The following is a 26824-nucleotide window of genomic DNA, read 5'->3' as shown; positions in this document are numbered from 1 at the left end:
AATAAGTTTTTCTTCTTCCCACTCCTTTTCGAGTGCAGATGAATGATTTTGGAATTTTGAATTTGCATGCATTCTGTAAATGCTCCAAATAAACAAAAAAAAAAAAAAAAAAAAATGAAATGAATGAATGAATGAAATGAACAAGCCTGTTTTGGAAAATGTAAGGAAAGAAAAACACAGACACATCTATATGTTACCTTCTGATATTTACATTAGTTAGCTTAGTTTTATTTTGGAGCACATAAACTCATCAGATAACAAAGAACAATAACAATACAACACGGTCAAACTAAATTTTCGAAAAGTAGTGGGAAGAAGTGTAGCTTATAAACCCCCACCCCCTTTTTAAAAACTCAATTATTAAATTGATTCCACTTCCTTTGCTTTGTTAACACACTTTTTTTTTTTTTTTTACACTTTTACAACACAAAACATCTATAAAAACCATTCACCATACACTTTTTTATCCACCTCACATACAATCAGATTTGCATAATCAACCTTTATTAATATAAACTATAATATTCATATGCGCATTAATTGTTTACTACAAATATAATTATTAATAAATGTGATAATATCTCCTAATCATGATAGTCTGTGTTAATTCATTAATTACAAATAGGCAACACACAATAATATCTTATTTTATGCATTCTTCTATATTATAACTAGATAATCACTTATTCAGGGAATGTTCCATAATGTTCCATTTTCAATCTAATTTATTAGTTAGTCTCTAAAATTAGTGTTCTACTGGTGTTAATGGATATGACCTGATTTTTAAGAGGAGAAAACATTCAGAGGAAGAGGACACGCCGCCTTCAGACCCAGAGAAAAGCCTGTTGCCACAGTGTTTGATAAAAATGTCTTGGCACAGAAGCTGCCGTTCATGGTTTTCAGGCAGAGATCAGTCTGTGGTATTTCTCTTTTATTTCTCTGCCCATTTTCCCCCCCTCTTTTAGCCTTTTATGTCTGGTATTTCATCCAGACATAATTATGAAGGATAAAATTTCAATTCCTATGTTATTTATCTGACACCTAAGAATAAAGCTGCATATTCTAGGATCTTGTTTTAGCCTGAACCGTCTATTTATAGATTATATTGTTGTTTCTTGTTAAAGATATATGAGAATTGATGCCAGGGTCAGTTTATCAGGACATAAATCGTTTGAAGGTTTGTTAATGTTTATTTAATAAAACAGTATGAACTATATTCTCTTGGATTACAGTGTTTCATAGAAAAGAACTGAATCTACAATCTATCAGTACTTTTGTTTCTTTTATACAGAAAAGTATTAAGATAGATTTTGGGGTTGAATGTAGGAGATATTTCCATTGCTCTGACTCACCCACCTCTCAATAAAAACCCTGATAAAATATTGTAACATCACTCAGAGTAGGTCTCTTTTATTTCCATAACATGACACAGAATCTTTCACATGAAAAACAGATTGGATCAGTGTTTTTATCTGTTCCAAAACTATAAAAAAAAAAACAAATAAAATATGTGTTTATCATGTGCAGAAAGGTATGTGCTTCAGCAAGATAATCAGCTCATGAAAATGACTTTATCATTGATTTGAATCAGCGTCAGTGTCAACATAGAAATGAATGAATAAAGTTTATAAATGCTCCAAATCCAAAGCTTACTCTCAACAAACCAGGAAGAGTCTGAACTGAAAAGAACAAGGGAAGACTGGAGCATGTTACTTCCATGTTCCATGTGTTATTTTCTCTATTATTCAGTTGTTTGGAGCATAAAATGACAGAAAATAGTGTTTTGTTAGAGCCCAAGACAAAACCTTCAAACCAATCCTTTGATCCACAAACAAAACAAATTAAGTTTAATGCTCCAGAGGAGGAAAGAAACTAGAATATATTCACATTTAGAAGGATGGAGTGGGAGAACTTGGACTTTTTTCCCAAAAAAATACAACAAATGATTTATTATTAAAAGAGTTGTTGATTAATACAATGATACAAACTGACTGACTATTGATAAATCGTTGCTGCTCTATAATAGAGAACCACATTTCTTGTAGCAAAGGATGGTTTTTACTTAAAGGGGTCATATTTTGCTAAACTCACTTTTATTAGTCTTTGGTTCATTTATTTGTGTATTTGGACCCTAATAGTTCATAAAGTTTGAATTTGAACCCTCCAGGTGCTGCAAAGCTATCTTTATATTCATTTTGGCAAACATCGAGTGGATTTCTACAACCCGTTTTAATCCCTGCTTAATTTGTTACATTTTATAACTAGTTACATCACGACATTTGCACATATAAGGTCAAGACTTCCGACAAACATTTCTCCAAGTACGACATAACTGTTTATCAGTAGCAGCAGTTGTAGTAAAAACTGAAAATATGTCCAAACTGAGCCGATTACCTAAAATGTTCAGTTGTTGGTTGAACAGGACAGAGCAGCACAGCCAACAACCTGGAGGGGGTGGGGCGTGAAGTGGCTAATGTGCATTTAAAGGGCCAGCACTCAAAACGACCTTTCCAGTGTCATTACTCAGAAATAGGGTTGAAGATGAACCTGTGGAGTTGAATTAATGAAGAATTCAGACCCAAGCATAGCATTTACAGTTTATGTAGACCACAGGGAAATGTTTTAAAATGCATAATTCCATTTAAAAAAGTGAAATATCACTCCTTTAAAACTAGAAAAGCACTCGGAGAGCGCAAATGTCCGCCAAGGCAGATCAGTGCCCCCCCTGGATCACCACCAAAATTTAATCATTTGTTCCTTGTGCCAGTAGCAACATTTCCTGAAATTCTCATCCGAATCCCTCCATAATTTTTTGAGTTATCTTGCACACGGACAGACAGACAGACAGACAGACAAACCAACACTGGCAAAAACATAACCTCCTTGGCGGAGGTAAAGACTATGAATAGAAGTGTTAGAGCTGTTCACAACAAGCCTGATGAACTCGCTGTCAAAGAGAATGAAAAGCAAAATTAATTGAAAGAGAATTGTTGATGACTTATTACTATCAATTTGTTTTAATTATGTTTTCATTTGTTTTGTCCTATTTCCCTGAACTAATGGAAAACTTAACTTCCCTGTGGAACTGAATTGAGATAATTTGTGTCTGTATCTGTATTGTAGGTGATTTAAACAATCTGATCTTTTATTCTCTACTTTTCTGTCTTAACATCCATCCATCTGCATGAAACACCTCCGTCCTACTTCACACTTGGCTACAAAAACCACCCTATTGCAAGTCGGAGGTCTCAGTTTGATGAAACCAACACAACCGCATCATCTGCAAATAGTAGAGATGTGACTCTGAGGCACCAAATCGGACCCCCTACACCCCCTGGCTGCATCAAGAAACTCCAACCATAAAGATTAGAAACAGAATTAGTGAAAAAGGGCAACTCTTACCAAGTCCAACCCTAACCAGGAACAAATCTGACCTACTACACTGTGAACCAAGCTCTGGCTCCATTCATGTAGACACAGAATTGGACAAATGACCATCAAAAGAGACATGGTCATATGTCTTCTCCAAATCCACAAAACACATGTGGACTGGATGGACAAACTCCCATGATCCTCTAGGACTCTGCAGAGGGTTCAGTGTATTACACAGGCGAAATTGTTTTCATGTGAAGGTGCTTGTGAAGATATTTTGCTTCTAAAAAGAATAAAGGACTAATAATAAATAATCAGAGCGTCCATTTGGACAGACAGGTCCATAATAAACCACTGACATTGAACATCCCCCAAGCTGCCTCTGAGGATAAGGTTTAACAGATACTGAAACCCCAGATTAATTACAGCGTCTCACATTCTATTGTTTGTTTTTTTAATTAAAAACGGGCCATAAATGTGAGATAAGAGCCTGTTTCCTGGTCAACGGCGCTTCACAAAACAAACTGTTCTTTTGTTCTTATCTCTGAGCAGAGGATTCAACATGACTGATTTCAACAGGTTGAGTTGGTTCTGCTGCTCTAGATGCAAAAACACGACAATGGAAAGCACAAAATAAGGGGATGTGAGAGGAAAAACAGCTAAAATAGGCCATAATTAAAAGATGATGACTCCAGTTAAATGATTCTGAATGACATGTAACTGTTAAGTTAGATCTAAAAACTAAAACTGCAAAGCTTTTCAAAGTTGCACCAACTAAAATATTCAGGTCACTTCAGTCGCTACTGAAATTTTTCCCAAAATAATGCAAAAATGAATCAATGAGAAACACTAAATTACATGGAAAAACAAAACAGCCAAGACTAAAAACCCTTGGGCTGAAACTATATCTTATTACACCTAAAATAGCTAATAGAAACAGGAGCCAATCTACCATCACTAGTCACCAAAATAACTATTCTGGGGAAGTTTCATTTGCAATCAAGTATTTTAGTAAGAAACACTTGCACAATTTTGCAGTTTCTAGGGATTTCGCAAAGTGCAAAAATACAATAAAACAGCTTAAATAGCTTAGATTCTGGTTTAATTGCAGATGTTAAAAAAAGGATTCATGCTTTAGAATTGGTCTATTTTGTGTTCTTGTAAAGCATTTTTTTTTGTAATGACCTTGCTTTCTATACCAAATAAACAATACTTATTTATTTATTAGTATTTATCCATATAGGGACATGTACGTAGCATAGATTTCCACAGACAAATGCAGTAGAAAAAGGGAAATATCATATTATTTCCATCACTGTTTCCACCCTGTCCGTCTTCATTTAATACACCTGAGTGGAAAATTAGCACCACAAGTTCTACTAATATTTCACAGAGCACATTTCCATGAGCATCAATTGACATTAATCTAAAAAAATGTTGTTTAAAAGGCAAACAGGAATGCATTTTTTTTGGTTTATTTATGTATTTATTTATTCATGTATGTATGTATGTATTTACTTATTTATTTTTACAATATTTATTCTACAGCTGCAAAATTTGGTGGAAAAAGTCATATTGTGATTATAGCTGGCTGTGATTTGCCTCTACTTCCTTGATAATTGAGGAAAATGCATGGATTAGTTGCCTGGAAATGCACAAATAAACTTAAAAAATTAGCATTAAAAGTACAAAAGTATATCAGCTTTGTTTTTACATGTCTACTCAGTGTCATTGCATTAAATTATGAAAATACTCCAGAAGTTGTGTTTGGTTTTTCCATTTCTGCGAGTCAATCTGGACTTATAACTTTCAACCTAAACTGCAATTCAATCAACTGTAAAACTTTAATGTGTTTTAAGATTTCAGTAAATATCTCTTCTTATTCATTAGGTATCTGTTTACTAATAATTATTGCAAAATACTAGAGTAATGATATAAAATGAACAGAAAAACCAAAATCATTAACCGGAATTCTCTGAGTGACGATACTGTCAGCTCAAATGTCATGACATTGGTGACTGTGACGAAGGAATCCAATAAAGATCTGAAACAGCAGAAATGACTCTGCAGGAATGTCTCCAACACAAACTCTATTTACAGTCGAACCACCGTGAACGGGAACAGGCGCGTCTCAGAAACTCAATAAAACACCGCTGTGCTTTGACGAACCTGTATTTACCTCATGACAACGTACAGTTTCATCTAAGCTGTGAACTCTCTGCACTGAAGCCGGTTACAGTTATTAGAAGCTCTACATATTACAATCATCTGTTTTTTTATAAAGAATCATGACAATCGTTTCTGTTCACCTGGATCAAAACAGTTTGGTGAAACTAACAGAAACAGCATATTTTACTGTGTTTCCCACATTTTACTGATGCTCTTTTAACCCATAAAGAGTCAATTATCCATCACCGACCAAGGCATCTTCTGATCTACACTGTTTAATACCTGTTGATCCACTAATCCTATCAATACATGTAAATAACTGGTGTAAAATGCGGTTTGTCATCTTTTCATGGTCATCAGATATGACCCATGTGGACGTTCAGAGGCTCCGTAGTGAACGTGGAAACACCATCATCTTCTCCAACACTGATTCACCAGTAAAACCCATGGAGTTGGATCACTGACAGTGGATGGAAATGCTTGGTTCATGTTCAATTAATGATATATTTTCCTGAAAAAGTCACTTTTTTTCTGCAGTTGTCTCTGTTTTTGATATAACAACCCTCAACTTTAATCTGAGCTTTTATGAAAATCTTCATGATCAGTAAATTAAATACAAGAAAATTCTTGATTTATACTGATAAAATGCAAAATACAGGGAATAATATTGTAATAAATGGTGATAAGTCACTTAAGAAACATTAAATATAGAGAAATTTTCATTTGGGAACTGACGCAAAAGTAGCACATGGGTCTTCATGGGTTAATGACATTATTTCATTCTGTCTCATTTTTATTTTTTCTTCTGAGATAAATATGTCAACATCTGCAGTTCCCTGACTGTCCACTTGGGGGTGACTACCATAGTTCTGCATATTAAAATGGATAAACATACAGAAATAAACAGGTTTACAGCCTGGTTTTGGTTTCTATAGTCTATTCTCTCCTCTGTGAAAACTGTACAGCTGTGAATTTATATATAATTCACTCCTTTCTATTATTATTTATTAATTCTAGATTGATTTCAGCCAAAAAGTTCTGCACAGATAAGGCTGTTTATGTCTGACGTATACCAAAGAAGCAATCAGCTCACTAGAGAACTTCCTGTGTCTGCATCACATGGTTTCTCCATGCCCTGCCCATTTAGGAGACTATCCAAGGATTGAGTCCCATGCATTCCAATGTTAGACATAAAATAAGTATAACTTTATTCATATAGCCTTTAATAAAACACATGGTTTTAAAGTGCTGTACACACATAAAAGAAAAGATAAAACAAAAGAATAAGAATGGTCAATCAGGCAGGAATTATAGCAAACCTGAAAAAAGGCTACAGAAGTAAACACTATCTACAATCTTTTGAACATTCAGTCATTAAAACGACATAATAAAGATGCACAGATGAGGGGAAAATTAACTTTGAGGCCATTTTTAAGATCTTCCAACAACAATCTAGTCTGGAAATAAACACAATAGGGAAATAAAATGAGTCAGACATTCACTCTTAATAATGAAACTAACTAAACTAACTCAAACTAATTAAAACAAATTTTTCTCCCTGATGGGCAGCAGTGATTCATTAATTGCTGATTCATTACAATAACCATAGGAACGTTGTTGCATTAGCTGATGTTAGCATTAATATGTATTGAAGTCTATGGTCTGTTAGCTAGTATGCTAATTAGCTCAGGTAGCTGTTATTTGAGTGTTTGTACATTTATACTGTTATTAACACGACAGTATGTGTCAACATTAATTAAAGGATCTGAAATGACCTGATGAGGTGTGTTATGACACTGTTAGAGGATGTGGGCGGGCTTTTTAGTAACCACCATCTCCAGCTAATCTACTTAAAGTGTCCAGATATTGACACTTCTCCAAAAGCCAACACAGAAATGATGTTTTGAGGGTTCAAAACAGCAGAGCTCAAAACAACGAAATGGTTTGTCCACTATTTGGACACAGTTTATATCAGTTTATTTCAGTTATGGACTTTGTTTGATTTCATCATGTTATGTCTTCCATGCTCATCTGCACCTACATCGTTCTTTACTCATAAAGACCCAATACTACTTTGGTAGCAATTCCCAAATATATTTTTCTCTCTATTTAACCTATCTTAAGTGATTTATCACCCTTTATTATAATATTATCCTCTGTATTTACTGTTTTTTCAGTGTAAATTAGGTATTTTCTTATATTTAATCTGCTGATCATGTTGATGTTCATTAAAGCTCAGAGTAAATCCAAAGGTTATTAAATCAGAAACAGAAAAAAACTGAAGAAAAAGTGACATTTTCCACAAAGATATCAATAGCTGAGCATAAAACAAATGAACATTGATTAAATTCTATTTGGTTTTACTGGTGAATCATTGTTATAGAAGATGACGGTGTTTTGTATATTCACTACGGAGCCTCTGAACGTCCAAATGGGTCATATGTGATGACCGTGAAAAGATGAATAACTGCATTTTATACCAATTATTTACATAAATTGATAGGATTAGTGGATCAATGTTTATTAAACATTTTACATCAGTAGATGGGTTTGGTGGTTTTAGTGGCTGTTTGGGTCTTTATGGGTTAAATGCAACATCCTGCCCATGTTCTTCATCTTCACCCAGGTTCAACTCTCTAAGCGGAGGTTTCAGCTTCATTTGGCTTCAGCCCAGTTTCCTCCCATGAACCATTTACCTGAAAGCACTTCACTACTCTCCTCACTTTCTTGCCAGCGTCTAGAGGTAACCCAGTAACTTCCACGGTGTCCCTCAGGCTGCAGGCGTCTGACTGGTCTGACGCCGTCACTGGGGTTTGAGTCATGAGCTCATTGAATAATAATACAATAATCCAGTAAATCTCAGACAACCAGTTGGCACAGAGTTTTGTTCATATCTATAATTAGCCTTTATCTCGGTCACCGTCCCCTCTCTCCAGGCCTCCATCGTTCATGAAATTTATATATGCATGCATTAATAATATCCTTAATCATTTAGTGCATTTAGCCAAAAATAGACCTTCCATTAGTGCGATGCTCTCATTATCTACACACAGGGAGGAGTATGACGGTGCACGATGGAGACGATGGAAGTGAAGTTGCTGTCGAAGCCAAGTTGCTCCCCAAGTGCGACCAATGCCATCGATCAGCAGGAGTCGCCACCATTTGCCAAAGAGACCCCGTTCTCCTGCCCTGGACATCATCACTCAGCCTCGACCTGCCAGTTCAGAGGCAATCTCTGATTCATTAAAAGTGATTTAGAGCTGACAGATAAAGCAGCAGGCCAGGATACGGATGAAGATGAAAACTGGTCGTCAGATGGGCTGTGTCATCTTCTAATCAGATACAGAAGGACGAAGGGACGGGCTGATGTAATTAATGCTTGATTTATCTGATTTGCACACATGAAGACGTCCTACTTAGAGATCGAAGACTGGATGTTTTTTATGCTGATATAATGTCTAATGTCGGCGAATCGGCTTCCATGTGCTAAAGAAAACAGACAATGGAAAGAACTGATCATGAGTGTTAATTACGTGACATTAGTCTTACGCTTGAGACCAGTTTTTGATCTTAGTGTTGGTCTTAATGTTAGCGTTGAGTGTCAGTTTTCTCTTATATCTTGGTTTTTCTGTCCAGACCACAACTGTTGAACTGGTGCATTTCCTGATTTGTTATAATCTTAAATCTTTCATACATTTTTATTTATTTATTTATTTATTTGTAACTTAAATCTTTATTGAGTTTTATGTAGAATTGTAACAGAAACCAAAAAAAGAAACAGACAAAAACAATCAAAAAAGACCCACAAACAAACAAACAAACAAAAAACCCTCACAGAAAGGACAGACAAACAAGAGCAGAAATGAGTACAAATATATATTTTCATTTAGGAGAAAAACTTTTTGCTAAATCTTGATTCTTCTACCGTTGTTCTGTTGCTCACTAATAACAGGAGACATCTCATGCCTTAAACCATCTGTAATATTTAACAAATTCTGTTATAATACACACCTGATCAAAATTTTAAGACCAGTTGAAAAATTGCATGAATTTACATTTTGCACTGTTGGATCTTCAGAAGGTTCGAAGTAGAGTTTCAAAATAAAGAAGACATGGGAGTGAGACAAAAAAAAAACAAAAAACTGAGTAAGCAATTTATTGAAAACAACAATTAAACTGAAATAGGTTGTTCATCAACTGATCAAAAGTTTAAGACCACAGCCTTTAAAAGCCAAAATCTGTGCAAAAATGTGGATTCAATGTCATTATCTGTCAGGTATTCACACTGTCATGACCTCCTGATGGCAAAGGCAAAAAAGCTTTGTCTTCTGGTTGAACGTGTATGGACTGTTGAGCTGCATAAGCAAGGCCTCGTGCAACGCATCACCGCTGCTGAGATTAGACGCAGTAAGGCAGTCATTTTGAATTCACTGTCTGGAAATACATATTTTTGCACAGATTTTGGCTTTTAAAGGCTGTGGTTTTAAAGGGGTCATATTTTGCTAAAACCACTTTTATTAGTCTTCGGTACATTTATTTGTGTATTTGGACCCTGATAGTTCAAAAAGTTTGAATTTGAACCCTCCAGGTGCTACAAAGCTATCTTTATATTCATTCCGGCAAAAATTGAACGGATTTCTACAACCTGTTTCAATTCTTTCTTAATTTGATATGTTTTGGACCTAGTTACGTCATGACATTTGCACATATAAGGTCAAGACTTCCAATGAACATTTCTCCGAGTACGCCATAATTGTTTGTCAGCAGCAGTGGTTGTAGCCCAAACTGAAAATATGTCCAAACTTCAACCCAATTACCTAAAATGTTCAGTTGTTGGTTGAACAGGACAGAGCAGCACAGCCAACAACCTGGAGGGGGTGGGGCGTGAAGTGGCTAATTTGCATTTAAAGGGCCGGCGCTCAAAATTACCTTTCTGGTGTCATTACTCAGAAATAGGACTGAAGATGGACCTGTGGAGTTGAATTAATAAAGAATTCAGACCCAAGCATAGCATTTACAGTTTATGTAGACCACAGGGAAATGTTTTAAAATGCATAATTCCATTTAAAAAAGCAAAATATCACTCCTTTAAACTTTTGATCAGCTAATGAACAGCCTATTTCAGTTTAATTGTTGTTTTCAATAAACTGCTTACTCAAAAAAATGTTTTTTTGTCTCACTCCCATTTCTTCTTTTTGCATTTTGAAACTCTACTTAGAGCCTTCTTAAGATCCAACAGTGCAAAATGCAAATTCTTGCAATTTTTCAACTGGTATTAAATTTTTGATCAGGAGTGTATGATGATAATGCTTTGCTTCTGCTCTGGTCTTGACTTTTTTCACCCTCAACACACTCTAATTTTGATTCTGACCTGGTCTCGGTTTAGGTGGACTTGACTAAAATATGACTTTTCAAAGCCTTTATCTCAGTTATATTTGCTTTCTCACATAAAATAAAACTGTTTCATGTGCTAAAATATTCATAGCCAAAGTAAAATATTGGTAAAGTGCAGTAAAAACCACAAAAAGTTCTACATGTGTAATAAGCAAAGTGCATAGTTTTACAGAGTAGAGTAACACTGCATCAGTTGTTGACTGTTAAATTAATCATCCATAATTTTGCTAAATTATCATGAATACCAATCATTTTCTGGGAAACTACAATAACATTTCTGATTTCAGCTTCTTCAGTGTGATTACTTCCATTTTTCCACCTCAGCATCTTTGGGTGGGAGATGTTTCAAGACATCATTTTGGGTTTTGGGAAACACTTTTAACTATTTGCTGACACATTAACAAACAATGAAAAATATTTGGTTAATTGAAGCCCTCGAATAGAGAAGACTTCATTGTCCAGTCAGTCCTTTACTAGTCTCTACAATATTAAATAAATGTAAAAACATCAACATGTCACATCATAACAGTGTATTTCAGTACATTCATACCATGGTTTTACATTTAAGATAAAGGATGTCTTGTAGATCTATAGATATATGCAAAATAGAAGGGTAACTTATACAGACAGGTCCGTAAGTATTTGGACAGTAGCACCTATTTTGTAATGTTTCCTCTGTTCACCATCACAGTGGTTCTGAAATGATGAAGATGTGATACAAGTGTGGACTTTCATCTTTAATTCAAGTGGTTTTACCAAAATAGTGCATCTACCATTTAGGAATTCCAACCTTTTTCAGAGTAGTCCATCCATTTTCAGAGGTACAAAAATAACTGGACAATCTAATTGACAAATGTATCTTTTATTGTCCAAATACTTCTGGACCTGATATCACATCAGCTGTTTTCTTTGCCCATATTTTGTAAGTCTTATGGGAAATGGAGTCAAAGTCAGAGATCAGTGCAGTGTGTTTATGTCAGCATTTCTTACTTTCACCCTTTCATGCATAGTGGTCACTCCAGTGGACAGCTATTCAAAGCTGTTCTCTTATATATTCATGGGTTTTGTTGTTTTAGTTCCATATCAGCCAACACTGTGGACGCTTATGCATCATCTCATACACTGCAATTCATACCATTAGTGTAACTTTGCTGTTCTTGATAAACATGATCTACACTAACATGTTTGAGTGTAAAAAAAAAAAAAGGTAATTATGATTAGACTGTAATTAACAGTCGTTTTTTTTTTTTTTTTTTTTTTAAGGTTTTTTGGGTTTTTTTTGCATATCATCTCCATGAAGTGAGTTAGAGTATGTTAAAATGTGAGAAAACATCAGATTAGCAGCATTAAAAACGTTTTTATTTAATAGTTCTCACACAGTATATCAATAAATTCATGTTTCTTTGCTTCTAAAATGAAATGCATGATGTCCAGTTGATTGGAACAATTTTTTTAACTCCATGAAAAATAAGTTAATAAAAAGATTCTATCACTTTTTTTTCCATGCCTAAAGAGGACTAAAAACACTCAGGGAAAAAAAGTCTTAATTATGGTTCTCATAATTCATGCATGAAAGGGTTTTAACTTATTATATACCAGCTTTGCCTACAACTCAGAACTCCTCTGTTGGGACTGAAATAAGAATTCATAACAAAAAATACATGACACGTGTCTCAGGAAGATGTGATGTGATGTGAAAGCGCCTTTAGTCGATAGTAGATCAATTAACACTACATGCCAAACAAAACACTGGGTTTAAAACAGATTATATGAAGATAATCCGATGAAGTGCAAACACAATCACTTACCTTATACCTTCCACGAGTGTTTTTCCTTGTCAGTATTGAAGACACCAAAATCTCCACAATGATCAATTATATCTCATAGATTTTGACATAATGTCGGCTCCACAGTGTTGTCCTAAAAGTCCTAGAAGTTATTTCCAGTGTCTTTATGAGGCGACGCAACTGGAGACATGAGCCTTACATTTCACTGAAACCTGTTGAAACGCAGCACAGATGCAAATAAACCCAGAATGTTCGGAGAAACGAGTAGATAATTTCTCCTTGAGTAAAGACGCACCGACGAGGTTCATAGAAGAGTTAAACACTGTAATCCGCCCGAGACACCGGTGGCGCGTGGGTGGAGCTGTGGAGCTGTGGAGCACACTGCAAAAAAATTCCAACCAAGATGAGTTTGAGAACGCATGTGTGTGTTGGAGACGTGCGTATTTCTTTCAGTGTGAGAGATATCCATTTCAATGGCAGGTAAACGGACATTTACGCAACATTTACGCACCATTACGCACGGACATATGTATCCAGGTGGTTGGTATGGACAACACTAAAAACATTTCCATTATAGCAGTGATTCATTTATTTAATTAATGTGGCAAAAACATTAAATATATCACATTTTTACTGCCATGGACTGAAAAAAAACATGATCAACGTCGCATTAACAGCTTGCAAATGTATAAAACAGAAGGGCAGACAGATGGAATTTGAAGTACCCCAGTTCTAGTTTTTGAGGGTCTTTTTCAAGATTTTAAGTTTGAATGGAGATGTCAGGAGGGAAAAGATCACAGGGAGAAGAAAGAAATAATTTAATTAAACTTCTCCATGGGGGACTGGAGTTGCCAAGGAGGGCAGGCATCTCCAGGAGATGCAGAGGTTTCTTGGAATTTACTAAGTGGAGGCCACATGGGAGGAGGTGAGGCCGTTTAGGGAGGGTAACCAGAAAGGGAGGAGATGGGATTAACACTCACGAAACACTTGTGTAATTTGTGAACATATCAGAACGTATAAATTGTTGATATTTTGGTGTTTTTGCACTTGTGAAGCACTTTGTTCAGTGGAAAGTGATGGAGCACATTAACTTTAGTGCTATTTCTGGATGTAAACCTTTCTCCAAACCCAAACCATCCTCCCTATCATCATTTTTTCATCTCCTTGTATTTCGAAATCTGACCAAAAACCTGCCTCTATCACATTATCTATCTGGCAACGTCCCACTTTTTTGAGAGAATCCAATGAAACTGCCCTCACACACCCCAAAATCATACAGAATGTTATTATTATTTTTTTTAATCCTAATGCAGTTTTTATTCTTATGATATGTGCCACTGTATGATCCACAGAAAGGGAACCAACACCTAAAAGGCCAAGCTAATGAGTAGCGTCTAAGAGATCTATTCCAGGCCTTGCAGTCAGAGATTAACCCTTGGCCTGGGATAATACGTCAGATCCCTTTAATCACCAGAGGATGTGACGGTCCTCAGGATGAGTCCTCGCATGCGTTGCTTGGTCATGCCTTGGACAAAAAGTGATGAGAACCATGTCTGTTAGAGAAACATGGAAACATGACAGAGGAGACAAAGCAAAATCTATTACATTCAGTCATTCACAAAGTGATTTAAGGGCTTCAATGTGATTAAGCAAACACCACAGTTTAACCAAAATTATTCAAGAGCTTTGTGTCAGGAAAAGAATATGGGTCAAGATAGAAAATAAATGATCTTGAACAAGTAACAGACTGTTATTTGGCCACTTGGGAGTCATATGGCTCTTTATCGACCTCTGGTGGTCATGTAAAGTATGACCAGTGCACAGTGAAAGTCTGTTGTCACCACTGGAGGGCGTTGTGTGACAGTGAGATAAAGTAAAGGTTGCGTCTCATCAGTGAAAATTTTATTTATTAGTAAGACTTTGGTGATATTGATTAACTATTTCTATCCTTTTGATGTTAGTTTGGATAAAAACCTATTACCTTTAAGCAAATGTGAGAGATTTAACACATGAAAAACAATTACTTTAAGCAGTTTTTTTTTTGTATGTTTGTTTTCCTCCCCTTTGATAAACACACTAATCAACAAATACACACCTCAAAACTCATGTGTTTGGTCTATGCTATATATGCTTTAATATATATGTATATAATATTTGTTTCAATGCAAACTATTCCAGTCTAGTACCCCTCAGCTCTATCACATTCACTCACGTACATGTTTATTTCTGTTGCAATTTTCTTGTGGAAGAACATAGAATAGAATAGAATAGAATAGAATAGAATAGAATAGAATAGAATAGAATAGAATAGAATAGAACAGCATTTATTGTCATTTGACAGCACAGTACAGTCAAACGAAAGCTTAAATGACATTACTGAAAAAACGTTATTTGTGATACATACACAGACCTTCATATATGTTTAGTAAGTATACAGGATAGAGATTAATATGAGGCATATGCATTTTTATTCTGTCACAGAGTCTAGATGATCATGTCACACAGTTACAGCTAAGAATAGTACAGTAATTATTGATCTACCATCTTGTATAAAAGTCCTGGTCCAACATTCTGTTTGTGGTTTATTAAAGTTGTAATGACCACACATATACGTTTATCCAACTCTGCATTAAGATTCAATCTGGGCATACTGTATGTGAAGTATACAAGAAAAAACTAAAGTTTCAAAACAAAAAAAACGCTTCTATAAACCAAAGTGGTAGTATTTAGTGTGACCTCCCTTTGCAGTTAACATGGCTTTACTCTTTTTTTGGCAGTTAAGAGACAATTCCTCAACAGTTCCTAACATTTTGAATGCAATCTGACCAAGTCCTAATCATTCTAAATGATAGTCTGACCACTTTAAGTCACATTGCCCATATTTGGTCATGGCAGGTCAGCGATAGATGTGGACCCCCACAGAGATACCGGACCAAGTTATGTTACCTCAGACAGGTAAAGTTTGAAACCACAATGAAGAAATGGTAAGTTATGGTGATTTTTAAATACATATAAAAATGAATAACCACAACGATGTGCGGTCTTATTTAGAGTTTATGAAATCACTGTGTCTGTTCATTGACATTTAAAAGTGTTTGATAGATATTGATACTTTTATCAATGGGTCATAGCCTTAAAGTTTGCGTCAGGAAAACTTCACGTGTCACAAACAGTGACATCCTGCATGTACGGGTTGGAATCCCATCCTTGTCGGTATAAGTCTTTTCCACATCTGCAGACATCTCTATCAGACAACTTCTGTGGTAAACACCGTTCATTGGTAAGTAGAAGTGCAATAAAACCTAGACAGCTAAAGGACTGATAGCTGTCAGTGCAGTGCCCCCCCTTTTTGAAATTCTGCTAAAAAAAATTGGTGCTTTGTCTGAACCCTGATCTTCTGTGCACCATCATAGTCATCCTGTGCACTGACCTACTTGCTTCTGATCGTCTTGGTACTTTTTGGCATGTGATGTAAAACCTGTAAGCCTAAGGGTTAAAGCTATACCTACCGATGTGGCATTTCTCACAGCACTTAGTGAAAGTTTGAACATGAACAACCCGCCTCCCTCCAAAGCCCCGCCCCCTTCTCTCTGCCTGAGCTCTGAGGCTCCTCCTCCTCTCTCCTCCTCTCTCCTCATGCGCGATGGAAACAGGAGGAAAAAGAGGTGGAGGTCCGCTCCGTTTTGGCGTGTCCGCGGACCCCTCCCTCAGTAATCAGATGCATCATCCACCTGCCGCGGGCCCGCGGCTCCTGTTCCATCAGTAGACCTGGTCTGTGCAGTACTGGGTCAGTGTCACTGCAGTGCCCAGGGGATGGGCGCGCGCACTGTGAACGCGCGGCCTCCGCGAATTTTCCGTGGACATTTGAGGTTTCATAGTCCATACAATTATCATCCTACATCATCTTACATGTGTGACACCATGTACATGTACCTGTATGAGTCCTACCGTCATAAAAGCTGAGCTTTATGCAGACCTGTTCAGTCCAGTACAGCTGACTTCCGGACTTTTATCTCCATCCTTCATCAGACTCCCGTTTGTGCCCCTCAGTTGTTGTTTCTGTTCATAAATCCGTTTTTTTCCCTTCCGCATGTGCATGTCAGTTCTATCCAAACACATCCTAGACATTAGACTGTGGTCAGTGACAGGAGAAGCAGCGACGGTGAAGCGTCAGATTCAGAGGGACACATATCGGATGTGAGACGGAGATAATGGATCGGGTGCTGGACAGCCGTAATGGATGATTGACAGGAGGGTCAGTCAGGTTCGGCCAATTATTTTAGTCGGACCGACTAAAATGATTGGTCAGACTTTTATTAGAAATATTTGAGAATTAAACATTTTTGAGTTTCAATACCTGGTGGATTTCTTTTACATTTTAGTTTGACACACACTTATTAGGAGCATTTTAAGATGACAAAAGAAAAGTGTAAAAATGCCACATCATACGGTATAGCTTTAATTATGATTAAAGTGTATATTATGTTGTGAAATATGACCGTAATGCACAATATGTTCTGTAAACAAAGCAAACAGGAATATGACAACTCAGGGAAGGATATCATATATAACCCCCCCCCCCCTTCCATTTTTTCTGACGGGAGAGTAAAAATGTATTCTTTTTACAAGAAGTCATGCTTTTTTTCAATGTTTATATTGTAGCTTTTTCTCCAAATACCCAAATAGTCTATCCAGTCTACCCAGGTTCTAATTACTTTGTGTTGTGGTGAGAGCAAATGAGGTCAAATATTCATCATATTATCCATGTTTTGTGTTTTTACAGCTGCTTTGACCCCTGGCAGGGGCAATCGGTGACTGACTGATGTGACAGGTTTAAGACAAGACCTTTCCTGTGGGACTTGTACATCTTAATTTTAATGATTTATGAAAACCCAACAGTGTTTTAAAGTCAGTTTGTTAAACATTTTCAGCCTTGTGCTAAATGTGCTAAGGAGAGTATGAAACCCAGGACTTGTAAAAAGTAAAGTGTCCAGGGTAGGATAATCCTTTCTTCTAAATAAAAGACCAAATTTGGCCTCATCAAATGTTAGGCTGTAAGTGTTTCAAAGGTTTTCCCACTCACACACCCCAACCACCCAGTCCTCCCAGCATCACACTCTAATAATATAGTCTATGATCACATACCTTTAATAATCTTACAAGCCACACAGGTTTATTTCACTTTGTTGATTTTATTGAAATCTAAAAACATGATGAGTGAGTGAATTATTTACAAAAGGTGTGGAACAGAAAGTACAAAGTTGTTTGCAATGAGTGGTTGTTACTTATCCAAATGGTAGGTTTAGTGGCGGGTCTCGCACGACTAGATGAATTTCCAAACATCTGGACATTCGACACATCTCCGCGTGTGCGCACCTGTGTTTGTTTATTTAAGGGTTCATGCTCGGGTTTTGCCGTCCCTCCTGTCGGGGGGCGTTGTGGGGAGTATCCAGCGATAGCAGTCTGAGAAGCTCAGGCTTTTGTCAACGGCACAGCTGGTGCAGTAAACGATCCCCAGGGCCAGCATCACCACAAGGAACACACACAGTGGCACCAGCAGGGCCACCAGCAGCCAGCTCTTGTCCTGTTTTCGTTTAGATCCAGTTCCTGCATCTGCTGAGCCACTGACAGTCTCTGTATCATCCATCTTTGTCCCCATCCCCTCCCCAGTCCCAGAGGTTGACCCAGATCCTCTTGCAGTTTCAGCTCCCACACCACCACTACTTTCCCCAACACCTGGTTTAGCTTCAGCCTCATTACCAATTTCGTTGCCCGTGCTGTATTTTTGTGTTGGGGTAGGGGCTGTGTGATATTTTCTAGGTTCCAGTGCATCCCATTGGTTCAGATAATTATCTGACCCGTGATCCATATCAGGAGCTTGTGTCAGCCACTGAGCATCAAAGTTAGTGTCAGCTTCAAAGTTCGTGTCAGGTGTGAAAGAGGTGGCCCAGGGGATATCGTGGTCAGGGTCCAAGTCAGGTATATACGCAGAGTCACTTGGGTCAGGGGTCAAAGTGGAATATTCTTCATCATCAGGTGAAGGTTGACAGTTAAGACCATCTGACTGCAGGTCGTAACCATGGTCACAGTAACACTGGTAACCTCCCATGTAATTGAGGCACTGCTGCTGACAGGGCGACTCGCCTGTGCACTCATCCACATCCACACACTCTCCGTTGGCTCCTAACTCATAACCTGGGTTACACTGGCACTTAAAAGAACCGATTGTGTTTTCACAGGTACCCTCGCAGCTGCCCTCGTCGAGGCACTCATCCACATCCACACATTCACCCTCGTCATCCTGCTGGTACCCAGAATGGCAGGTGCAGTGAAAGGTGCCTGGGATGTTGACACAAGCTTGTGGGCACGGATGCTGTTGGCACTCATCTACATCAGAACACTTACGCCCATCTTTACCCATTTGGTATCCTGGTGGGCATGTGCACCGGATGCCGCGTGATGTCTCCATACAGTCGTACTCACAGCCCATATCTACACACACCTCTTTCATGTGAGGCTGGTCTGTGGGGCCTGCAGAATCAGAGGACAGCTCAGGTGGATCCGTTGGACTTAAGGGGTCAGGCTTACAACTATACATGTCATCACTGAGAACAAAGCCTTCAGAGCAGTAGCAGTAGTAGCCCGTGTCTGTGCTCTGACAGTAATGCTCACACTGATGGTCTTCACACCAGTCTTGTGGATCTGTGTTGGCTGAGCAGAGGGGTCCATCCCTGGACCAGCCCACGGTTTGATCATCTCTCTCCATGCACAGCACAGTCTCCTCAGCAGGAGCCTCTGGGTCTGAACTATCTGGGGGGCATGGCACGGCGGCTACAGACCCATATGGTATGTGCGTCAGCAGGGTGCTGACAAGGTGAAATGAGGTGGTGTAGACAGCAGGGCCACTGCCTTCATCCTCTAGTGGTGTGCACATTCCTTTGAAGTTATACTGGCAAATATATCCATCCAAAGCCAAGCCACATGAGCCGTCCACCCAGCGGAAATTATCATTGCTCTCAGTTCCGCTGTCTGACATGTGGACAGTCATGGCCACACAGCGAGGGGCTGCACAAGTCCCAGCGGTTTCCTCACGGAGCCAGTTGGTGTACTGGCCATCCTGGTCTCCTGTTGGAAAACAAAAAACAAAGAAAACATCAGTAAAAATGGTATTTATCCATAAAACAATTATTATATTTAAAGGTGCGATGAGGAGAACAAATATTTAATATTATATTTAAAAGGACATTGAAAGTAATTCAGTCTTTCCTGGTCCATGTTGTTTGCATTGTTGTCTGTTACAGTGTCTATTTTCAACACTAGGGGTTGCCAAAGTTAGAAAATGACAAACCAGAGAGAAGTGATATTCATCTTCAATCATTTTTCTAAGTTTTCCTTCTTTTTTTTTTACACAGCTAATTCTACAGAAGAGGCCTGAGTGTATAAGATGAAAAAAAAACACACAAAAAAAACTCAAATTAGAAATGTCTGCATATTTATTTTTATTTAGATTATCTGGTCATAATCTGACAAGCAGGATTGTCATGTAATGTACTGGTATTTAGTAATTAATGCAGGGAGAGTACGTGACTAATAATAACCCATCTGGTTTTCATGGGCTAGATTTGTGAGTAATGACTAAATCAGTTTTAAGGGTTGCTCTAGGGTCAAAAGGGGATTGAACTCCGTCTGTCGCGCCAGCTCTGTGTCTGTGAAACAATAGTAGTTAATGCAATAACCATCTTGCCTGTGCAGGGCTGCAGACTGGGCCAAGTCTGATGGAGACAGTCAGGGTTTAAAGTATCACAGTACTTTAAGTGTCTGAGAATGATGTATGAGGCCTCCAGATATGGGTTTATATTACTTCAGTTTTATTTGAGACTTTTCAGGTCAAGAAGATGTTCATATAAATGACTGGGGCCTATGTCTACAAAATGAACAGGCTTTTTGTTTGCAAATATTCCAGTTTTCAAGTTTTGTATATAGTATTCAATAATGAAACACATCCACACACTTAAGTCAGTAAGCTGGATCAAAATATTGACTCAGTTTTATATTTCTCACATTATTATTTTCCTTTTTGTTCTGCTACTCATATTTTGACATACTGATTGGATTAAACACTTAATTGTAAGGGGGAAATTACAACACTTTAACATAGGCCATAGTTTAAAAGGAGAGTAAAATAAAACACTTGCTACTTGTGGTAACTAACTTGTGGTAAATTTGGACAAAAGCAGTTATTAGTCAAAAAGAAAGGTGTGACTTTGCCTGTGACCCAGACGAATCCCCTCAGAGGTCTGGTGGATGAGCACTGGCGAGGTGGTCTGTGCAGCCCAATCCAGAGCCGGAGCCGTGACTTCCCCTGTGGATCGATGTCTGACAGAAGCTCATGGACCACACCCGCTTCCTCGTAGTTATGCATGGTTGCCAGGGTCCCACCTCGCTCCCGGCAGCTCCTCCCAGCCTCCCTGAAGGTCCTCTTCTGGAGGAAGACGGAGTAGCATCCCTCCTGGTGGCAGACTGCATCCCTCTCCGCTAGCTGAGCCCTTCCTGCTGCCTGATCCTCCTCCGTCTCCCTCGGCCTCTGGCCTCGGCTTCCAGGAGCCACACAGAGTACCAGAAGCCACAGGACACACAGGAGACTCATACTGCTACTGCTCCTGATGGGCTTTTTCATTCTCCACCAAGCTCTAAACTAGGCCAACATTAAAGTGAGTCTGCAAAACCACATAAATAACCTAACCAAATCTGTTTTCTTCTCTGACAACCTGTGCAAAACAATTCAAAGTACCTGAAATTCAATATAATTTACAAACGGTATCGTACCTCCTCTGCTTATTCAAATAAATAATCTACTCACTTTAACTTTAAAACAAAATTTAAGGTATGAGAGTTCAAAGTTGACATCTGCTTGCTTTCATTTAAATTTGTGCAGAATTAGTCCATTCATCCGCAGACTGCCACGACTGCTGCTGTGAGTTTCAGTAGATACTATGTGAAATCAATGCCATTCAACCAAATCCTCTAAAAAGTCCAGTTAAATCCAGGAACCTACAGTCCAAAGTCCAGTGAATTATCAGTAGAGTCCAGAATTTGAAACAATTGAAAACAGCAATCTTCCCATTCACCGGAGTCCAGAAAAGTTAAATAAAGTCCAGTTTGAATGTGATGTCTCCTGTATCTGATCCTGCCGGGGCTCTCTTGCCTCTGCAAAGCTGGCTTTCTGACTGAACCTCAGAAAGAAGGAAAGAGGGGGGAGGGTGGAAAGGGGGGGAGGCTACGTAGAGGAAAAAGAATTGTGTGTTTTTGGAAGAGGGGGCTGGTAAAGTGTGTGAGTGTATAGGGGGAAGCTGGATGGGGTTGATGGAGGAGGAGGAGGAGGAGGAGGAGAGCGGGAGGTAGAATTGAAAACCCTCAGAGAGTTATGAAAACCATACGGCACCATTCTGTCCCCCCATCTTGCCTATGGCTTCACACACTCACACTCACACATATACACACACACGTGCAGCCTTCAAGTAATACACACTGCACAGCATCCACAGGAGTGGAAAGTGTTTGTCAGCTCAGTCAGATGCAAGATTGTCTCCCCCCTCTTCTTCTTCTTCTCTCTTTTTTCTCTTCTACCTTCTGTCTTTCTTTCCTTTTGTCTGTTTTTGTCTTCATTTCCTTCATCCTCATCATATTCCCACCTTACTTCTCTTTCTTTTTTCTGTCTTTTTTTTTTTTTTTTTTTTTGTCAGTCTCACCTTTCTGTTTTTCTCTCTCAGAGTTTCTACCCAGTCCATACCAGCTGGAAGTTTTTACCGTCAAATGGAAACATTTGAGCATGGAACAGTAATACCTGCTGGACTATGCATGAAAGTGCTCATTCTTATGCTGTTATACAATAACTGTGTGGGTACAGATGTTCAATTGTATGCATAAGTGTGCTTTACTGTGTGTGTGGCTACCACTTCGGGGCATATGGAGGAGAGGAAACAGGAAATGCCAGATGTGCATCAGCCTGACCTCTCAGTAGCTCAGGAGCAGGAGTACAGACTTGGGGTACCTCCACTGCTGTCACATGATCCATCCACCATGAATGGCTGGTCCTCTGGTGAAAAGTCAGAGTTTTTTTTTTAATTTTTCCAAAGAAAAATATGGTCCTTTTTTTTTCCTTCTTTATTAATGCTACGCAGTGAGTGGGGCCAAAGAATATTTTAAAACGCCAATAGCTGGGTTCATTCCTTGACGGGAATAAAAGCAGCAAACAGTTGGGTGAGACTGTGTAGATTAAGGTTTACCGCACACAAACAGGCTGAACAGTTGACATGTTGTACAAACCATCGTAAGTGGAAAAGTGCTTGAGCAAACAATAGATGTTCACTTTAAAGCTCGTCAAAGTGTGATCAAAGACACGTGTGACCTGCTGCATCGTCAGTGTCAAAAAGCTTTTAGGCCTGGTGCGGAATGATGGTTTTATGCAAACTTGAAAATGACAGCAAAAAACCACTGCAGTGTTTTATTTTTTACACAGAATGATGAGATGGAAAAGTCATGCTGTTTGAGTAGGGGAATCAGTTATTAGCTTGTGTCGCGTCCAAGCTTGTGTTCTGTCTGTGTACAGCAGATGAGTGGCTGGCTGTGGCATGTTGGTTTTGGCAGGCAGATTATATACAGTCTAACTATTCAGCAGTCTTTTTTTCTGTTATGTAACATCCATCGGAACTAGCGATCGAAACAAATACCAAAACCTCAGGATCCTGGAGAACCTAAAGTGCCTTTTGGTTCCTACTAGGATTGCCCCCCCACCCCACCCCACCTCCTTCTCCTCCTCCCGTCTCCCCCTGTTTTTCTTATTCTTGGACTACCCCCATCGTCCTCGCCTTTCAACTTTAGATTCTCAGTTCACCCTCTAATTTTGCCCCCGTCTCTCATTTTTCTTGTCGTTCTTTCATCCCCCTCGTCCCTCCTCTTCATTCTTGCCTCTCCAATCTTCTCCTCCCTTTTCTTATCCTGTCTTTGCTACTGCTCTCCCCTTTTTTCTCTTTTTAGTCTCATTATTTGGGCTCCCTACTCAGCAATCTCTATCCCAGAACCCCAGATGTTACCCCAAACCTCCCACTTCTGGTCTGTTTATTCTATCAGTCAGTCTGGTTAAACCCTCCTCTGTCTCAGATAGCCACGCCTCCTGAGACACATTCCAGAAATGTAATTGATAGAGCAGGCAGAACTTCTCCTTTCCATAGACTTGAACTCCCAATTCCCTTCTTTCACATTAATCTACTTACAGTACCTCGTAGCTGCTCTATCTCCTAACCCAAAGACCTCTAATGGAACATGCAGATCTCTTGATTTTCCCTTGACCTTCCTTCTTTCTACCTCCTTGACTCCTAACCACTTGCCACATATGATTTCTGGCTCCGCTGCTCTCTGAACTTTACCTTCCAAGCAGCTGAACTATATACCTTCCAGCTCCAGAGCCTCTCAATTTCATTCAAGCCACCAATTCATGTTTTTTTTTCTTAACACATGAGTTGCGATAGCTGTTCTTCATTTGATGTGCTTTGGTGGCCACTGAACACTGTGTATTTGGATTAGTAATGCAATCCAGGTCTCCTTCCTTTACTGGAGAACATCTGAAGTTGTTCAAAAATGCAAATATAAATCATATACGGTATATGTTCCACATAAATCATATGGTTAAATATGTGCTTAGTATATTCTTCAGGGTGATGATATCCTCAAGAATTTTTCACCATCTGCATTTTTGTGCAAGAATTTGGTACCAATTGTTACAAAGAGGAACTGGTAATATTTCATTAATTCAATAAATCATGTTTTTTCATCTGAAATGTTTAAATTGCAATGAATACTGCACATCAAAACTCCAAAATATCACCTGTTGTAGTACACCCAGTTCTCCAATCATGTATGGTTAGTTTCTCAACTGGTGGGCTGTGGCCTGACAGTGGATTGCAGACTTATTCTGACTGTTTAGTAAAGTGTGTGGTTGAAAGAAGTTTGTTAATTACTTTTTAAAGAGAGATGCATCAACATGTGCAGGAGACCACCATTTGGTTAAAAGGTAACAGATTGACACTGTATTCATATTTGAAGGAAAACATGACCTTGAACAATTGACAACAAGAACCAAGTGATCCAAGTGACAATAAGAAGGATCTAAATACCGAATATTTATTTAATCCATCCATCCATCCATCCATCCATCCATCCATCCATCCATCCATCCATCCATCCATCCATTTTCTTTAACCACTTTACAATTATGGAATGAATGATGAAGGATTTTTTCCTCTACATTTAATCTTCTGTAGGTGATTTATCACCATTTATTATTATGTCATGCTCTGCATTTTGCTATATTTGATTTAATCTCCGAATGTCCAAAAAACACACATTTGATGCTTCTGGAAAGCTGGTAAAGTGTATTTTACCAAAATTATTTCAATATATTAACAGAATTAGTGGTGCAGAAGTGATTAAACATCTCATAAAGTGACAATGAACATGTGTTCACAAGACTATGTTGGGAATGTTTTTAAAAAACACATTGACATGTTTTGGCTCATGACTTGATAAGCATGGGAAAATGTGTGTCTGAAGAAACACTTTTTTACAGTACTGGATCAAAAAAAACAAAACAAAACAAAAAAAAACTTAAATTTTGTTTTTTCCTCATATTGCTCAGACTTATCATAATGTAAGCAAATTTTAGCTTTCAATGTAAATATATTATGTTCCACAAAGTATTTATGTGATCAGAATTTAACTGTATATACATACATTTGACCTTTGTCTGTTATTTCTTCTTATCAGAGGTGAAAGGTTTCAGACATTTTAACTAAGTGCTGATAAATCAATGTGAAACAACATCCTCCCAGAAAAAGTAGTTGCAGCAAAATGTAATGGAAAGTACAGTCTGGTGCCTTGGACTGACACTGAATTGCATATGACATCATTCGATTATTAATAGCAAAGCGTCACTATTATGGCAGCATGTTACTGTCGGAGCTGAAGAAGGGGGAGGTAGAATGACTTTACATCTATTAAAAACAGAGACTACAGATAAATCTGACAGAATAAAGATCTGATCGTTCTGAAACTAAAACCAGCTTTTGTACATATTGTCTGTCTTTGAGTTTAGGTGATACATTGAATGACTGAACATTTAATATCTGTAAAGAAACTATATGACGTGTTTATACATATAAATCTGTATTTGGCAGAGCTGGTAACAACTTACAGACATCAGAACTGTGAAACCAACTACACACTGCTTTTTGTGAAACATCACTGGGCAAACATCCAACATGAGCTAAACACAGGTTTAGCTCAAGGCTGTGTGTAGTTTCTTCTTCTTCTTCTTCTTCTTCTTCTTCTTCTTCTTCTTCTTCTTCTTCTTCTTCTTCTTCTTCTTCTTCTTCTTCTTCTTCTTCTTCTTCTTCTTCTTCTCTTCTTCTTCTTCTTCTTTACAGACAGCTGCAGGACAGCAGGTTTCTCATTAAGTTTTCTGATGAGACTGTTCACTCATTCCTTCTTTAAGGTTCAGAGTCAGATCATGGTCCTGCATTAATTAAGCTTGTTTAATGCTGTGATAATAATGATCTTCATTTGAGGTTATCAAAACCAAATCAAATGATTATTGACTTCAGACACGACACTAAACATAAAACTAGCGTCATTCATGGCACAGATGCACAGACTGTAGAGTCTAACAAATATCTTGGAACTATTTTTGACTGTCATCTTAGTCTGATATTAACACTGAGTCTATTGTCCAATAAGGACAACAGAATGTTTTTGATTACAAAGCTGAACTTTTTCAGTAAAGATGTTAAAAACATTTACTGTTCATTTATCAAAAGTCTGTTTTATTCTATTTGTTTAATGGATTTTCCACTAAAGACTAGACCAGCCTGAATAACTTTATTAAAGTCTGCTCCAAAATCACTGGAGTCCAGCAGAGGAGCATATGTTCCCTCTGGGAGAGTCGAGTGATGAAGAAAGCTAAGAATTTTATCAGTGAACTTGATCATGTTTTGTCTCCAGAGTTCAAGGAGATGGCTTCAGGTCGCTGCTATTATCTGCAACCAAAA

General features: G+C 38.1%; 2 protein-coding genes across 3 annotated transcripts in view; both read right to left on the bottom strand.

Moving 5' to 3' along the window:
- Positions 1-13068, bottom strand: part of gdpd5a (glycerophosphodiester phosphodiesterase domain containing 5a) — a 45562-nt gene extending 32494 nt beyond the window's left edge. For both annotated transcript variants that reach the window (XM_030154860.1, XM_030154861.1), the window contains exon 1: positions 12744-13068. The gene's annotated coding sequence lies outside the window, so the exon portion shown is untranslated. The remainder of the gene's footprint in view (positions 1-12743) is intronic.
- Positions 13069-17898: 4830 nt separating this feature from the next.
- LOC115433436 (endosialin-like) lies at positions 17899-24793 on the bottom strand. Its single transcript, XM_030154854.1, has 2 exons — positions 20991-24793; positions 17899-19847 (listed from the first exon to the last, which is right to left on the bottom strand). The coding sequence occupies exons 1-2, from the start codon at positions 21397-21399 to the stop codon at positions 18121-18123; spliced, it is 2136 nt and encodes a 711-aa protein (XP_030010714.1). The 5' UTR covers positions 21400-24793; the 3' UTR covers positions 17899-18120.
- Between the last annotated feature and the right edge of the window lie 2031 nt (positions 24794-26824).

The sequence above is a fragment of the Sphaeramia orbicularis genome, chromosome 14 (assembly GCF_902148855.1).
Source record: "Sphaeramia orbicularis chromosome 14, fSphaOr1.1, whole genome shotgun sequence".
Taxonomy (NCBI): Eukaryota; Metazoa; Chordata; class Actinopteri; order Kurtiformes; family Apogonidae; genus Sphaeramia; species Sphaeramia orbicularis.
The sequence above is the reverse complement of the archived record's forward strand: the minus strand, read 5'-3'. Positions and strand labels throughout refer to the sequence as shown.

Bases quoted from the DNA above. Each gene is read 5' to 3' on its own strand.
- LOC115433436 (XM_030154854.1), bottom strand. From the start codon at position 21,399: ATGAAAAAGCCCATCAGGAGCAGTAGCAGTATGAGTCTCCTGTGTGTC. The intron at 19,848-20,990 runs GCAAAGTCACAC...GTTTTCCAACAG, and splicing joins GGGATTCGTCTGGGTCACAG to GAGACCAGGATGGCCAGTAC.